This window comes from Antedon mediterranea, chromosome 3, assembly GCF_964355755.1.
Source record: "Antedon mediterranea chromosome 3, ecAntMedi1.1, whole genome shotgun sequence".
Lineage (NCBI taxonomy): Eukaryota > Metazoa > Echinodermata > Crinoidea > Comatulida > Antedonidae > Antedon > Antedon mediterranea.
Window position 1 is genome coordinate 4,118,982 of NC_092672.1, and position 16,254 is coordinate 4,135,235.

Consider the following 16,254-nt stretch of genomic DNA (forward strand, 5'->3'; position numbering starts at 1 on the left):
AGTATATTGGCACACCAATAAAACGATTGAAAAAATGAAAGATTTCACGAACGATTCTCCGATTTCACGAACGACTTTCCGATTTCACGAACGACTTTCCGATTTCACTAACGACTTTCCGATTTCACGAACGACTTTCCGATTTCACGAACGACTTTCCGATTTTACGAACGACTTTCCGATTTCCGAATTTACAGAGAGTCGCTATTAAAATTAAATTCTTTACATGTAACATACAACTTAGTGGGGAAATCCGTGTGGAAAACCATCGAGAAGAAACTGCATGTTTCTTTCTTTGCAGAAGAGACAATCTAACTTCTGTAATAATAATACGTCACTAATAAAATAAATACCAATTGTCAGCCTACATACATCATGATCAATAGGCCTACATTAAAAAATATATATTATAACATTTCTTTTTAAAATTATAACTGTACTTAAATATCTTTTTTGGTCTTTTTATAATTACATAATTAAATAAAACTTAATTCAGTTAAAAAAATCTGAAGTATGTAAAATATTGATAAGTTTTTATAACGTAATTCAGCTGGTAAAAATATTCAGATTACATTGATTTGTAAAAATAGTTTACCCAGTATTTGAATACAATAGATATATAAATATCGACTGTTGTTGGATATCGAAGTTATATAAATAATCTACAATTCCTACAATTAAAATAAACCTCTTGTTGGCTAATTGAATGCAAACAAATATTTATACAGTCAGTTCTTTGATCTTATGTCTGGCTGCGACAAATACCAATAGTACTGTACTCTGTACAGTCTCCGCGGCGCGCGGTGTCTGTTTAGGGGCCGTGAAACTGATTGTGTCGCAGGCACAGATAAACCCTTTGATCTCCGGAGCTCACCTAGCGACATTTACGGAAGGTAGGTGTAAATTAAGTTTATTAGGTGGAGTTTTAATGCACCGTCGTACAGAACGGATGACAGACTTTTACGCTAACTAATCACACTACCTTCTATGAGGTATCTGAATTTGCATTGGTGAAATATCTATTAATTAATATATATATACATGTACTTATTATAAAAATAAATGTCAGTATTAAAGTCTATTTAAACACATTAATATTAACATTAATTTATCAAACAAAATAAAATATATAAATAAAATTGATATTCATTTTACAAGATTAGCAAAAAGTTAATTCCATGATTATTTACATTCTTTTCTATAAAAAATATTGAAGTACTGATAATATCTCACAAATCTGTGTACATTTATAACATTATTTTGTGGCAGTCGATCTATGATTTTAATATATTTAATTTCAGTTTGAAATTAAATACAATTTCAAACATTTTAACTTAAATTACTAACATGCGAACATTTCTGTTCCTCAGTTTATCCCATAAAGTTATTTTAGTGATGGTGAAAAAATGTTTTTTTAAATAAATTTTGTACAACTTTTATGTATTTTGCATTCTGTTTGGTCCCTAGTACTTGTTCCTGATACATTATAATGCACTTTTCAAAATTGCTGAGCAATATTATTATTGTTCATATCTCTCAATTCAAATTCCAAATCCCTTCTATTGCTCACGAATTGCTTGAATTTACCATTATCAACCAGATACAATTTCAAATTTTCTTTGGTAGTTATTAAATTGTTATTATTCGTATTTGGCAGTTATTAAATTGGAAATATCTAATAATAATAATTATTATTATGTTACTTATTTAAGTTACTTAAGTACTGTACTTGGAAATTTGATTGATGTAATATATTGTTTGAAGGTTTGCATGGCGAAATCAAATTTTGATATAAAGTTTGCGGTACACCACATATGTTAGTTCTGAAAGAAACTGTTGAGTTCTTGGATGTTTAGATCAATATACTTTGATCGTTTCTGATTGGTTTGGTCTAAAATTTGAATTCACATGGGTTTAAAGTGGTTCTTAAAGTTTGCTTTAATGATATATTGTCCCCCAAAAACATAAAAAATAAATATTAATTAAAACAGACTTTGAATAGGCTATTTTTTAGAAAAAAATGTTTTAACTTATAAAAAAAAAACATAAACAGTAAATTTAACCAAAAATCCATTGGCTGGCAGCCAATTTGACTATTTTTTGCTTCAAATTACAGTTTTTTCAGGTAAATAATGTTTTTTTTCGATCCAATTTTTTGTCAAAGTGAATAACTATTATGACATAAATAGCATATTCAACAAAAAAAATTTCAAAAGCTATATTTTCAGGGGGACAATATATCTTTAACTTAAGCAAGCTTCAATAGTATGTTAAAAAAAAAAATTAATCTACAAAAGCGCGTGGCATTGTTTCACCACATTTGCTCAAAAAATGCGTGCATAAATTTCTAAAAACCTTTGGTTTACATAAATCCAAAAAAATTAAATCATAAAAAACATCGGTGTATGGAAACGTTTGATTACCACACATGTTGAGAAATACTGTTTGTGTTGTATACATACCACTTCTTATCACGCACTTATTTTGTAAGTCCAACATATGACCTTAGTCTCAACAAGGATGGCAAAGGTTAGAAACAATGCATATAGGATAAAAAGAAATATACTGTAAGGCCGCGAGGCCTTAAACCTTGCTATTAACATGAGGATAAGGGATGAGATGAGACTTATCAACAGGAACAATGCCAGTATATCTTGTAGATTCGTGTGCTTGATCTGAAAGTAACAAAAACGATCAACATCAATTTAAAATTACTTAGTGTACTTACCTATACCACTACGCCAATTATTTCAAAACTACGTAGGGTCACCAAAACTGTTTTTATTTTATTTTATTCAATCGAAACCAACAGTGATAATTACCGCCACTAACAGGTTTGATACAAACAAAGCCAGGACTGTTTAAAGCACCTTGATTGGTCCTGACATATATCAAAGGCTTCTCTCGTCCAGTGCCCACCTTGACCAGAGGTCTGAGGCAGATACTAGATGCACGGCCTGCCATAAGTCAGCAGTGCTGATTTCAAATGCCTAACGGGATCCCAACTCCGTATACAGCACCCGCTATTCCCAGATGGTCTCCTCCCATCCAAGCTCTAACCAGGCCCAACGTTGCTTAACTTCGGTAATCTGACAAGAACCGGTGTTTCAACGTGGTAAAGCCGTATTGTTTGTTTGGTCTGTCGCGGTTGTTTAGTTGGGACGCATACATGCAAAATCTTTGCGAAGGGTTTGCGATAATCACAATAAGTTCTATTTGTTATGTCGGTGTTTTTGGGATAATCATAATATGTCAAATTTGTTATTTAGATGTTAATGCTTGGAAAAGTCTTCTGTGTATACAATATTGTATGTATCAACTATGCTATTTAAAGTCTACATATATTTTGTATATGTCAAACATGGTATTCAAAAAGTGCATTTTAAAAAGAATGGAATGAAATTGGCTACACCTTTACATATAACATATTATAGTCTGTCAAAATAGATAATTAAAAGATAATTCATTATTTCATTTTAGCAGGGGGGGTGGGGGCGTTAGTCCCTTGGATCTCGTGACAACGCCTGGTTGTAAACTTACATAAAAACTGCTCTTGACTGCTGCTATTTTAAAAATTGAAGAAAGTCCAATTCCAACGAGCATATCTTAGTAACAATGTGTAAGGAACTAATACTTATAGATAACAATGATTAAAAGACGTGGAACCATTTCTGTACCCTTGTGAAAATGTTACCCCAGTCCATTCAGTCCCTCTTGTTAATAACTATGCCAAGCTAACACTACCGATTCAATTAGTTTAATCATAAGAGTGGCTGAAAGAAGATTAAACTATAAAATAATACTTAAAGGATACTGAAGAAGGGGCCACCAAAGCATGCTGATATGGCCATTCTTGGGAATCCTTGCCGAGCCATTGTAGTATTTGAAATTAGATCTGAAAGAAATGGCAAGAATAACAAGAAGACTTTCTTACATATCACACACAATATATTATTTAAATTTGACTTTGGATTTTTTCCCCAAAAAACTATCTGAGACTTAGAGAAACTATACTAGACTAGAAATACTGATATTAACAAATACAATTCTTCAGTATTATGAACTCTCTAGAAATGAACTAAATAATATTTAAAAACTCTCCCAAACACAGACTATTCTTACAGATTCAAAAAGTTGTTTTTTCTATTCCCAATGTATTCTTAAAATCAAGTGGATTCAATTCAATAGCATTTACCTTTATATGTGTTATAGTATACAAATAATTTTTTTTGTATGCGGCAAGATATTTTTTCAGTAAAAAGTACTATTACACGATCGTTAAATAATATATACTATTGCACGCCACTTGACCCACAATCATCCAATCAAATGACAGGAATTTATTTAGATGTTATATAATAATCATAATCTCCATTACCTCCAATACTATTTCCCCATGCCAGTAGCGTTAACCCTAAAATAGCATCACTGATTTTGGTTACTGCTCCAAGTGTCTATAAATATCAGCAAAAGCAGACACATAAATATATCAAAAAGTTATATTAATATTACAGTTAAGGTTTTAAAATTTGCATATTCATAAAATTTAATGAATATTCATGTTACCTGTAGAACATTAACGATTTCATTGGCTATAGTATAAATCCAAACAACAGCTACTAAGAAACCAAGATATGCATATGCCTAGAAAAAAATTTAGTTATTATTAGTAAATATATTGTTTAATATAAACATTGGTCTAAAATTAGAGGGAAATATTATTTGAGCACTTCTATTTTTAACAAATTAAAATCAGCTGGTTAATATATATGATTCCGTCAACATCATATAGGGTCTTGATTGGCGGGGAGAGACAACAAGTTCTGAATCTCTATTTAGTGTTTTGTTATTAAATTTAAATTAACTCACAGAATGAAACCTTGGCTGTTTGTTTTGATTTGTTGTAACAAATACTATGGTTGCTAAGAGAACACTTATACAAAAGACTAAATGCCACAGAAGGAAACCGGAACCATTTATTTTAATACTGTTAACTGAAAAAAGAAACAACATGAAATATATTGTTATTGGGGGAGCTGAAAAATGTATAGTACTGTATTATTGTTCATATAATGTGGTGGTGGAAGTAGGAATTTATTGCGAGACTGACTGACTGGTGAAACAAAATTATACTCTTATCATATAAAATTATTTATACAAACACATTGTTCATTGTTATTAATAATGTAACAATAATTGAATGTACTGTACACATAAATTTTAATGAATCAAATCCATAAAATGACAATCTAATCTATATAAAAGATCATTACATCCAACTATTTATACTATAATTAAACATCATATATGTTTCGAAATAAAACATTAAAGTGAAGTTTTAGTCTTTTTCAGGGATCTTTCTATAGTCATCACGGATAGACTTTCTTCATCAACGCTTCTATGAATGGATGACTAGTTGGGAGCACGAACGCTAGTAGACCAAACCCAGTACATTTTTTATTTTATGATCATTCGAGAAATTACCTCATGACGATTGGGAAAATGTGTGTGTCTATTGGAATAAATTCACACTTGTATAAATATTGATTAATATTTAAAATCCTCTGTTAACTAAATATTCAAATGTTACTAAACTGAAAGTCATTTATCGAATATGCCAATTGAAACTATTTTAGCATTTATCAGTGCCTGTCAAGTTATGATATGATATAGAAAATGAAAAATGTACTTTCTGGCGATGATATCCACTCAGCACTGGAAGTCCCATTCTCAACAACCAACATTTTTCAAAACACTCTTAAAAACCCATCTTTTTTCTTTGTAATTTCTTTTTGTTTTTTCTCTCAGTGCTTTGGGACAATCTTCTGATTGTATAAGCGCTATATAAATCAAACAACATTACAGTACATGACATACAGAAATATGTCTATGTAACTCAGTTCCGCCAAATCTATAAAACAAAAACAACTTGCCTTGTATAGCAAACACAAAGAACAATGGCCCTAGAACAATGTGTAGTATGTTTAAAGCCTTGTTCCAATTGTGATTGTGGACGTCGTAATCGACAACCGGTATGGTGATTTGAAGACAGAATTGAATTGGGGCCTAAAAAAAAAAAAATTTTTGTAAATTTGTTTATTGATTATTACACATAATACCCTTTTCACATCTGTATAAATTTTAACCAGATATGATCTCTCGAGTTATTACACGTTTTCATACATGCATACACGAACCTTGAGAAATCTCAGGAAAAAAGCGTTGCTGCATTTGATTACTATTGGTCAGTTTAATACCAAGGCAATACATGCGTGTGCAGTAGGAACTAGGAACATCTCGGAACAAAAACAGGCATCTATCCACAATATTGTATTCACACTATACAAACCTGGTTACAAGTTGTTAAATTTTGCACGTGTGAAAAGGGTATAAGTATTCATGTATCTTTGTGACTAATAGACATATACAGTGAACTTGCTCCATACCGGCCACCTATAGGCTGGCCTAATATGTTTTCTGGAAATTCTGTTATTTAGAATGTGTTTTTAATGGTAAAAATGAATTTGAGACATTTTAGACCACAAGAGGTTTGGGATAGTTTCTGGTTTTCATAGTCCGATATTGGAATAGTTACTTATTTTGTGTCAATGCATATATTGTCCAGAAAAAAAACCCATTTATAAACAAATTTATATGAGTCAAGGCTTAGGCTTCTAATCTGTGATCATATAGCTGTTTTAAGCTTTTTCTACACTATCAAATTAGTTTGACAAAAAAATACTGCCAAATATGCACAGAACATATCACACAAAACTGAACTCACCTTAATAATCTCATAAATTTTATTAAGGCGTGATAGATCACCCCATTCCTCTAGGTTGATTGGACAAATACCCTCTAGTAATAAATGTTTCATAGGTTTGTCCACATGTTTCTTTCCACCACCAAGGAGTCTAGTTAATTCTGAATTGCTATCTGTAAAGTAAAACAAAAAAATTATCTCTGATTTTATATTTTTAATGGTAAAAATAATTGGAAATATTTTTATGCAAGATTAGATAGATAAGATTGATAGGGAGCACTGAGGAGATACAAGAGCTATCAAAGATAACTATCGACAAAGGGCGTGTCTCTCCAACTTATTGGTTACCTTGGTTTTGAGTATTTTGAACTTCAGTGTTGGGGTTGACTGTATGCGGACTTGCGGATCGAGCAATGGTGGAAGACGCCACTAAAATCTGAGTTGCAGTTAAACCATCTTAAAAAATTAATTATTTTAGTTGTCATTTTATCTTTTTGGTATGTAAATGATTAATAGATGACAGATAAAAATAATTATGACAATGGATATTAAACATATATTTATATTAACCATAAAATTCCACGTTTTTCTTCACAGATTTGACCTTGATTTGGTCTTGGTGCGGTGGAAATAACATGGCAACTGATCAAGGCAGTATGCCATTTAGTTGATTTCCAAGGCCCTTTTTTCAGATCATACAATCTTGCAATTTTTAGTTTAGTAGTTAGTACTACCGCACTCTTTATTCTAAAACGGAAAACTTACTTCTAATATCAACTGTAGGTCCTCGGCCGTTGTGATGTTGATTTGAGGATGGTTTATTTGGGGCTGGTTGACTTGAGTCCGACTCTGTAAATACTGTAGGGTCAGCCAAACTACTATTAATTGCTGTTAAAGTAAACAGTTTCTAACGTATAATGATAATGACATTAAGAATAATGAATGAATTACTCACGCTATACAGTAAGCAGATGGGTGAAGAATATTTAATTTAGTCCATTGCTAAATGAAAACGCTAAAATATTAAAAGAGTGATTTCTGAATAAGAATAGAGGCGGCGTGGCACATTTTTAAACAGCTGTAACTTTTAAACTAATGTGAATTTCGAAGTGAAATTTTGGAAATTATCATACAATCTATAAAGGTACATGTGATTCAATTTTTGGCGAAATCAGAGATGCTGAACATAGAGCCCCTAGTTGATTTGGCACGGAATGACCCAGCAATACGCTGTAGCGACAGTGTAGAGAATCTATGGAAACCTTGAGTGATTAGATATAGCACCTAGATGATATGAAGATGAAAAATGATAATCAAAAAAATACAGTTCCCATCCACTAATAATATGTGTAAACTCGGATGGACAGGCTTTGGATTTCAGGGGCAAGGCCAGTTGTCCCCCGCTTCTTTGTTGATGGGTAGCATGGAGCCAATACTTATTGTGAAAAAGAAATCTACATGATCAGACAGATATTGTTTAATACATTATAATATACACATCTCTTTATTTGTTGATAATATATCAACATATATGATAAGAAAATGATAGGCAGTTTTAATAAACTCAGATTTTAAAAATATTTTAACACAAAAATGAAATTTGAAAATTTACACCCTTACCTCCCGATTCTCGACGACGAAGCGCCTGTCGTTTTCTTTGCATTTGGTTGATCTTTCTTCCTACAATCACCACCACAACGTAGAAAGCATACAATGCCAACATACCTAAAACAAAACAAAACTGTTTAATGTCTTTATATACCAATCTCAAGCTCGAGGTTAAAGTAATGTCTTCAATACAAGGTATGAACCATGATGATTATGGTCTATTCATATGTCAAATTCCTGATGTTGGTACAATGTATATATTATTGTATATTTAAATCAATTGTGTTGCATAGCACTGTGTAAATTATATATAAATCATACTGTCAAATTATAGAAACAGTGCTCATATTCGGAACATGATCTCATAATCGCATCGAGCAAAATTTCTCTGGCGGGATTCGAACCTGCGACCTCTCGCTTACAGGGCGAGTATAATACCACTAGACCACAGAGCCATATATGGTATTATCACAGATTTTCACCCACCAGATACATTTTCTCAAACAACAAACGCCCTCACAATCAGTGATTGTTTTGTAAGTATGCTACCTTTCTAGTTTCCATTACCCATTATATCATTAATATAACATACATTATTGTAATATATTATATACAATAAATTTAATTAAAATACAAATATTTTACCTATAGCTGTCTTTAAACTAAGACACTGTTTCCATATTACAAAGTATACCCAATACACTGCAGCCATGTAGAAGATGACATCACGGAGAAAAGGTCGTTCGGCCATTTTGAAAGGAGACACCCAGGCAATTGCCCCAGTAACTATTGTGGTAACAAAAATCCCTGCACCTAAAATTGATAAAATAAAAATGTTTTGTAATAATAACACTGTATATACACTTAGACTGGTATATTTACAGTATGTCACTCAAATAGTAGAAACATTGCTAAATGATCGATAAATGTTATAATCTTACCAAAAAGAGCACCGAATGCCAAGCCAGCATCGCCGTCATGTGATTCTTTGATTGCCGCCACCAAGCTAAAAATATCTGGAGCTCCATTGCCGAACGCAAGAAATGTAACACCCTAGATTATAGATAACTGAGTGAAGGAAGGAGCAACACCACAACCTTACACAACTTTTGATATATTATTTTCTTCAGCCTAAAATTGTGTACTGTGTTTTTGCTAGAGATGGAAGGTGCCATATATACAGGGCTTACTCTGAGATGTTTCAGACTTTATTAGCCTTATGGAATGACCTATGACCTACCCTAATGGGTGGTCGGTCATCTGGACCTAGAAACCAGCAAACCTGTTCCCTAAAATTGAATGAGAAAGCATGCCCCAACTTTACAATGTGCACAATGAATTATACGTGACCTAGCTAGGTCGTCTGAAATAGAAAGCTCTTTCCATTGTCTGTAATCTTATCTTTATACAAGGTTTTAAAGAATGTATTCAAACAACCAACAATAGGTAACAAACTGGAACAGGATCTGTAGTATAGTATTCTATACTACGATCATACAGTAAGTTACATTTAAAATTGTGAATAATAAAATAAGTGTCTAAGTCTTTAAACTGCACAATGTTGATGGGCATAACTTAACAGGGATTACTATAGGGCCTATAGGATTTAATATTAATGTAGGGGTTTTTTGTCATATTTTTTTCAACCATGGAAGATTATCTACAAGGCTAAAATATAATATGTTCTTTATAAAAGTTTTTTTAAAAAAGATAAATATAGAAATAAAACAGACAGTAAAAAGGATACAGCTATATTTTGACTCAGTCTTAGCGTATGTGATATGACATTTAACGAAGGGCAAAAGCTGTAAAAAGAAATAAAAAAACATTTTCAAAATAAATAACATAAAATACAGTATAATATGTTATTGTAAAATAAAAAATTAACATAAATAATGAACTATTAACATAAATTTCCAAGTTAATTACCGTATTAGTACAATTATATAATACAGTTTACAAACAGTAATTGAGTTTTAAAATTGACAATATAAACAATACAAATTTGTATGAGATTTTATATCATATATTTATATTATTTATCATTAAAAAAAAAAGTCTATTAACGTAAATGTATTAGTTAATTATTAGTACAAATATACACAGTTTACAAACAGTAATTGAGTTTTAAAATTGACAAAATACACAATAAAAATTGTTAATTGTTATTAAGACATTATTATTATTATTTTTTAGGAAACTCAAATAAACATATATGCAAAAAAGTAAATAAATGTGAAACACTGACATTTTTAGAGTGTTTAATAAAGTCTCCTCACCCTCCCACCCAACCTTCCTGAAAACAACAAGCTTTTTTCTTAGTGGAGCCATAGAGATATCATAATATCTCTATGGTGGAGCACATTCAGACCACTTCATTTCATGTTAAAGTTTGGATATTTTCTCTGGTAAACTGGTAAATGTAATTATCTGCTTTTATACTCACTAATCTTCTGCTGTGGCTCCAAGAGCTATAAACAAGTACAGGACCCAGCATAACTGAAAAAACAGAAGACATATGTTTAATAATTGTTATGGATAATATACAGTATATGTTCATTTTCCTATAGCTAAACACTGTAAAAATTAAACCTTTTGAAGAAAAATTGTCCCCGAAAAAGTAATTTAAAAAAAAAAAAATTTTATTTCACATAATAGTTTTGTTTTTTTTTTTTACCTGGAAAAACTGTAATTTAAAGCAAAAAATATCAAATTGACTGGAATTCAATTTGTTTTTGGTTGAATTTAATGGTTTATTGTGTCTTTTTACAAGTGAAAACATTGTTTTTTTTTCTACAGAAGTGATTAACTGGTCTATTGAAATGGCCTATTCAAAGTCTTTTTAAAATTATTCTTCATTTTTCATATTTTTGTAGGACAATACACATTTAAAGCTTTTTCATTTTTAATATGAACAAGCACAGTTCAATACCTAACAATTTAAAATAAATTTTTCTAAATTTTTCTCCATTTACATTTGTTTCTCATTCTAATTAAACTCATAGAAACTCTACAAAGGTCATAAAAAAGAAAATTAAACTTTCGATTAGCTACTGCAATTATTAATGTAATTAATACATTTCATTTACCAAAAAAAAGGTGATATGTTTATATTATTATACTCCATAAGAAATAATTGACTTACAAAAAATAACAATATTGGAATAACATATTTTTCATTAGGTGCTTTACAGTAAATGAATTGAGTATAAGCGATGAAGCCACCATCTGTCTGGCAAGCCGAAAGGTTTTTGATGTAGTCACAACGCTCATCAAACGGTAATTGATGAAAAGAACGGCACTGCAAAAACAAAAATGTAAAATAGATCAAAAGGAAAGGAGCTTCCAAATTCAAAGTACTGTTTGATTAATATTGATTAAAAAATATTGGTGATATAGAGTTTTATGATGTTTTATTTTTTAGATATAATTTACCCTTTTATTCCTTATACTATCTTCAAAATGTCTATGATACCAAAATAACATTACGATTTTTGTTATTGAGGTGTACATATTTAATGTACTAATTAGTTAACATTACAAGGGCGAATCTAGCAATTGTATATGAGGGGTGAATTTAGAACAACAGCCTGAGGGTCTGGTTTGAGTATTATAAGAAGAGTGAGGATCTAAATCCTCTTCTGAATTAGGTAACCTCTTACTTCTATGTCATCATCTTCCTTTCCCAACAATGGTTTGATTGACGTTGCATTTTTTGATTCGCAATAGTCGGTATTCCGGTTGCGATTCTTTTCAACTGCACATTGCTACCATCAGAACAAATGTATAAAATTTAAAATAAACTTTTATATATTAAACATGCAATTGTAACTGTAGATCTTCATACATTAATATTTATTTCGGCCTACAGGTCTCACTGGAATGTGCGCTTGTTGAATGTAGAAACAGTTTTTTAAATAATTTTCCTATATTGAATTTATTCTCATAAAAAAAAACCATATTATTTATATTGGCTATAGGCCTAGAAAAGTATTTTAGTAATACAGTATTATATCATAGTCAAAACATCATACTCATAGTCAATAGTTGACTAGGATTATATCATAGAGATATTATAATATTATATCTCTATGTATGATTGTACTGTATAGTAAGTAAGGTAGGTATTATAATTTTATATAAAGTCTAAAATATTTTATTAATAAAATATTAAATTATCAATCTTACGTCTGTGTTTTCATTTCCTAACAAAGATTCAATTGAAAGCAAATTCCTGGAAGCAATAATGGTATCGACTGTTTTCCGGTGGCGGTATCCGACGGCTCCATCTACCTGGTCGGCTAAACCAAAACGTTTTTCAGCGAAGGTAGGCCTACGATGAGCGTCGGGGAAAACACTTTTTGTTAGACAAATTAAAGCTAATGTAACTGCAAAAAACGATACTGCTGTAACGCTTTTAATTAAAACTCTTGTCGACATGTTAATGGATTCACATTTAGTACAAAAAAAGAACAAGAAAACCTAAAATATTATATTTATTTTTAGGTCTTGCACCTTCCATTCCGACGGATCATGTGGTTTGTTTTTGTTTTTATTAGGGCTACCTTGTACCCGTCTTCCGCCCTCTTCGGTGATCATTAGAGCGTATAATATTTTGCCTTCACACACAGGTAAAAAATCTCTCGCGTGGTGACATTTGAAGAGGAGAGGGTGAGCATTATCTCTATAACAAATGCTTATACAATAATTTAAATCTATTTAATAGAGGTAATTATGTAATAATATATGTTTAAGCTCTTGAACAACACAGTGATCCAATTATTATACAAATATAGGCTACGTATGCATCACTTAAAGTTACGCACACATGTTGCCATGGTGCTGTGACACACAACAACTAATTTTCTTGATGTTGGTGGTGTTGTCCTATGTATGTTGTCCACAGAATCCGTTGTTGTATGCCTTTTTAGGCCTAGCCTAGTGTACAAGTAAACTTACTCAAGCCTATAAAAGGGCTAGGTCTAAAGAATTAACTAAAAATAAACTACTGTACATAGTATTCATATCTTGTGAAATTAATGATTGCATTGTTGAACAATATAATTTTAATAAGAATACATAATTAATATATATATTTTAATTTTTTATTTCAGGCTAGCCTACTACCAGGCATCATCTTATCAATCTTATTAACAATAATACATATAAATATGCCTCATGTGAAACCAGCTAAAAAAGTGCAACCACTTTGGAAGGAATGGGACTACAAAGCACAAAAAAAAGGAATCCATCACACAGTTTATGATGTCAATGGAAATGAGTATACCGGAGAGTGGCTAGATAACAAAAAACATGGTATATAATATAATTGAAACGGATTACATCATTTAATATAATCAGGAATAACCACATGACTTAAAAAGCCAAACATATATCAACTTACTGGACTTAAATTATCAACATAACCTCTGAATAAATCTTCTAACTCTCTTGCATGGATTCAGTCAGGAAATATTAGTGTTAGACCTGCTATCCAAGAAAATAAAAGCCTAAAATAAAAGGCAGATCTAACTTAAAAATCTATTATTTTTAAAAGCTAGTAATTTTTTAAAATCTAACTTTTGTTTTAGGGAAGGGAACACAGAAATGGAAAAAGAACAATTCACTTTATGATGGTGACTGGAAATTTGGACAAAGGAATGGTTTTGGTACACTGAGCAGTCCGGCAGAGGGAGGAGGAACATATAAAAGGATCTATTCTGGAGGGTGGAAGAACGATAAAAGACATGTATGCATAAATTTATCACCAATATTAAACAACACAAGAACATTTTAACACTCTATTCTATATTTAGGCAAATTACCAAGGATAACCATAAGCGAATTCATTCACTATCCTTCTTAAGGCCGCTGAAAATACATTACATGGTTCTCGTCAGCACTTAAATGCCATAGGCAGAGAGGTAGCTAGGCACGACGATCGATCACGAAATGTACGAGAGCAGCAGACCAAAAAAACCGCGGTAGACCTCATTCTGATCCAAGGTATGGATATCGCGTGTGGATATGACAAACACACGCTCACTGCCGTCTGGACTCCTAGAATAGGTTTCAGAAGGAGTCACAAAATACGGATTGATGGCGGTTCGCGATGATTAATATACACACTTTATGCTGCGAAATCGTGCGATCACATACACAATGGTTTGAACGTTCACGATCGACGGGAGGTGAGTCGGATTTTCATGAAAATATAACAAAATTTGTACTTTTCCCATATTTACCCCTGTTTTTTCTTAACAAATACACAAAGATGAAAGATGAACTTTTGTGGTGCGGGGCCTAAAATCGCGAGCGGGCGCTGACGAGAACCATGTAATGTATTTCCATCGGCCTAAAGGTGACAATACCGTTCACAAGACAAACATATACAAAAGATGCTCTACATAAACAAAGTCTTATTACAAGTCTTTGGGAGTGGATTTGTAATTTGTCATTAGAATTAGATAAAATCCATATGACAGGACTTGAACCCTGGACCGTTGGATTGGTAGCCAAGCATCATAACCACCAAGCCACAACTCCACTCCATTTGTATCTGATATTTTTACAATGATTTTGTAATACTATAAATTAAAAATAGATTAACATATGTATTTTTTATTGAAGGGTTATGGAACTAATTTTTATACAGCGGAGGAATACTATGAAGGTGAATGGTACTGCAATAAAAGAAGTGGCTGGGGACGAATGTACTACGCTGATGGTAGTATCTATGAAGGAGAGTGGTATGATGATAAACGAAGTGGACAGGGCATGCTCAGATTAGGTACATTTGAACCAATCAAAATGATTGAAATATCAATAACTAAATTAGTGTGTCTTGAAAGTTTAATAAATTGTGCCTTGTGTAAAACATTGACGTTCAATACTATATATATATAAACAAATCAGGCAAAGAACATTCTAAACCGCCCAGTGATATACTGAAATTGTAATTAATTAATTTGTATATATATATATTCGATATCAGGGCTTAATTTGATTCCATTAATAGCTACCGAAAACAGATATGAAGGTTCGTGGAAGTTTGGCAAAAAGAACGGTCCTGGAAAGTTTTTCTACCTCGACAAGGGACAGATGTACGAGGGAGTGTGGGTGGACGACATCCCGAAATGTGGAGAAGTGACAGACTTTGGAAGGGAAGGGGCACCTGATCCAACTGTTTATCCAATTCCTGAGGTAAGTAATGGGAACCAGGAAGGCATGTAAATTTCTGCTCCAAGGAGTACTCTTTATGCATATCTTAAGCTCTGTCTAAACTATCAAACTGATTTGACAAAAAAAGTGTGATGTGCGTGAATATGGTAGTGATATGCCCAAATATGGTAGTGATATGACATCATCATGTCCATATATGGGCACATCACATTTTTTTTGTCACATCAAGCTTTATGAAAAAACCATAATTACAAACCATAATTTCTTATTTTTAGATTAAATTAATGGATGCAAAAGCTGTACTCGGTGAAGCGGAGCAAATATTTCTAAATGACCAAGAATAATCAAGATATTATAAAACAATTGAATTTTCTCTAAGATGAACACAGATGTGGATATGGAACCTATTAATTGTACAAAAAAGGACTTATATCTTTTCATGACACTATGATCACATAGGCATTCATAATATTATGTGCTATTATTTTGATCACGCATTATCAAGTTATTAAACTTAAAGAAAAACCATATATTTATAACACACTTGATCATATTTACCAACTCTTGGTTAGAGAATAGAACATTTTTGTATTTAATGTATATTTTGTATAATAAATGTGTAACAGGAAAAGAAAATACAGATGTTATGTGTTCATATGTTTAATTGAAAACCCGGAAAATCATGGAATTTTACTAAAATA

The 16,254-nt window shown here is 31.6% G+C and overlaps 2 protein-coding genes across 2 annotated transcripts; one reads left to right on the forward strand and one right to left on the reverse strand.

Annotated features, from left to right (window-relative positions):
- Positions 1-2,393: 2,393 nt before the first annotated feature.
- Positions 2,394-12,911, reverse strand: LOC140043590 (mitochondrial sodium/calcium exchanger protein-like). Its single transcript, XM_072088112.1, has 18 exons — positions 12,560-12,911; positions 12,034-12,138; positions 11,517-11,672; positions 10,818-10,870; positions 10,119-10,176; positions 9,313-9,424; positions 9,017-9,184; positions 8,384-8,488; positions 7,529-7,651; positions 7,112-7,219; positions 6,785-6,936; positions 5,862-6,066; positions 4,870-4,994; positions 4,567-4,644; positions 4,379-4,454; positions 3,815-3,895; positions 3,541-3,605; positions 2,394-2,675 (listed from the first exon to the last, which is right to left on the reverse strand). Exons 1-18 carry the CDS (start codon positions 12,809-12,811, stop codon positions 2,472-2,474), a joined length of 2,226 nt encoding a protein of 741 aa, XP_071944213.1. The 5' UTR covers positions 12,812-12,911; the 3' UTR covers positions 2,394-2,471.
- A 95-nt stretch (positions 12,912-13,006) lies between these two features.
- Positions 13,007-16,177, forward strand: LOC140043397 (MORN repeat-containing protein 3-like). The gene is made up of 6 exons (XM_072087899.1): positions 13,007-13,099; positions 13,486-13,687; positions 13,963-14,120; positions 15,002-15,161; positions 15,390-15,574; positions 15,829-16,177. The coding sequence occupies exons 2-6, from the start codon at positions 13,543-13,545 to the stop codon at positions 15,895-15,897; spliced, it is 717 nt and encodes a 238-aa protein (XP_071944000.1). The 5' UTR covers positions 13,007-13,099; positions 13,486-13,542; the 3' UTR covers positions 15,898-16,177.
- Positions 16,178-16,254: the final 77 nt, after the last annotated feature.

Coding starts and splice junctions, on each gene's coding strand:
- LOC140043397 (XM_072087899.1), top strand. CDS start 13,543: ATGCCTCATGTGAAACCAGCTAAAAAAGTGCAACCACTTTGGAAGGAA. Junction 13,688..13,962: donor GCTAGATAACAAAAAACATG/GTATATAATATA, acceptor CTTTTGTTTTAG/GGAAGGGAACACAGAAATGG. Junction 15,575..15,828: donor CTGTTTATCCAATTCCTGAG/GTAAGTAATGGG, acceptor TCTTATTTTTAG/ATTAAATTAATGGATGCAAA.
- LOC140043590 (XM_072088112.1), bottom strand. CDS start 12,811: ATGTCGACAAGAGTTTTAATTAAAAGCGTTACAGCAGTATCGTTTTTT. Junction 10,177..10,817: donor GGAGCCACAGCAGAAGATTA/GTGAGTATAAAA, acceptor TTCTTTTTACAG/CTTTTGCCCTTCGTTAAATG. Junction 7,220..7,528: donor ACCTACAGTTGATATTAGAA/GTAAGTTTTCCG, acceptor TAATTTTTTAAG/ATGGTTTAACTGCAACTCAG.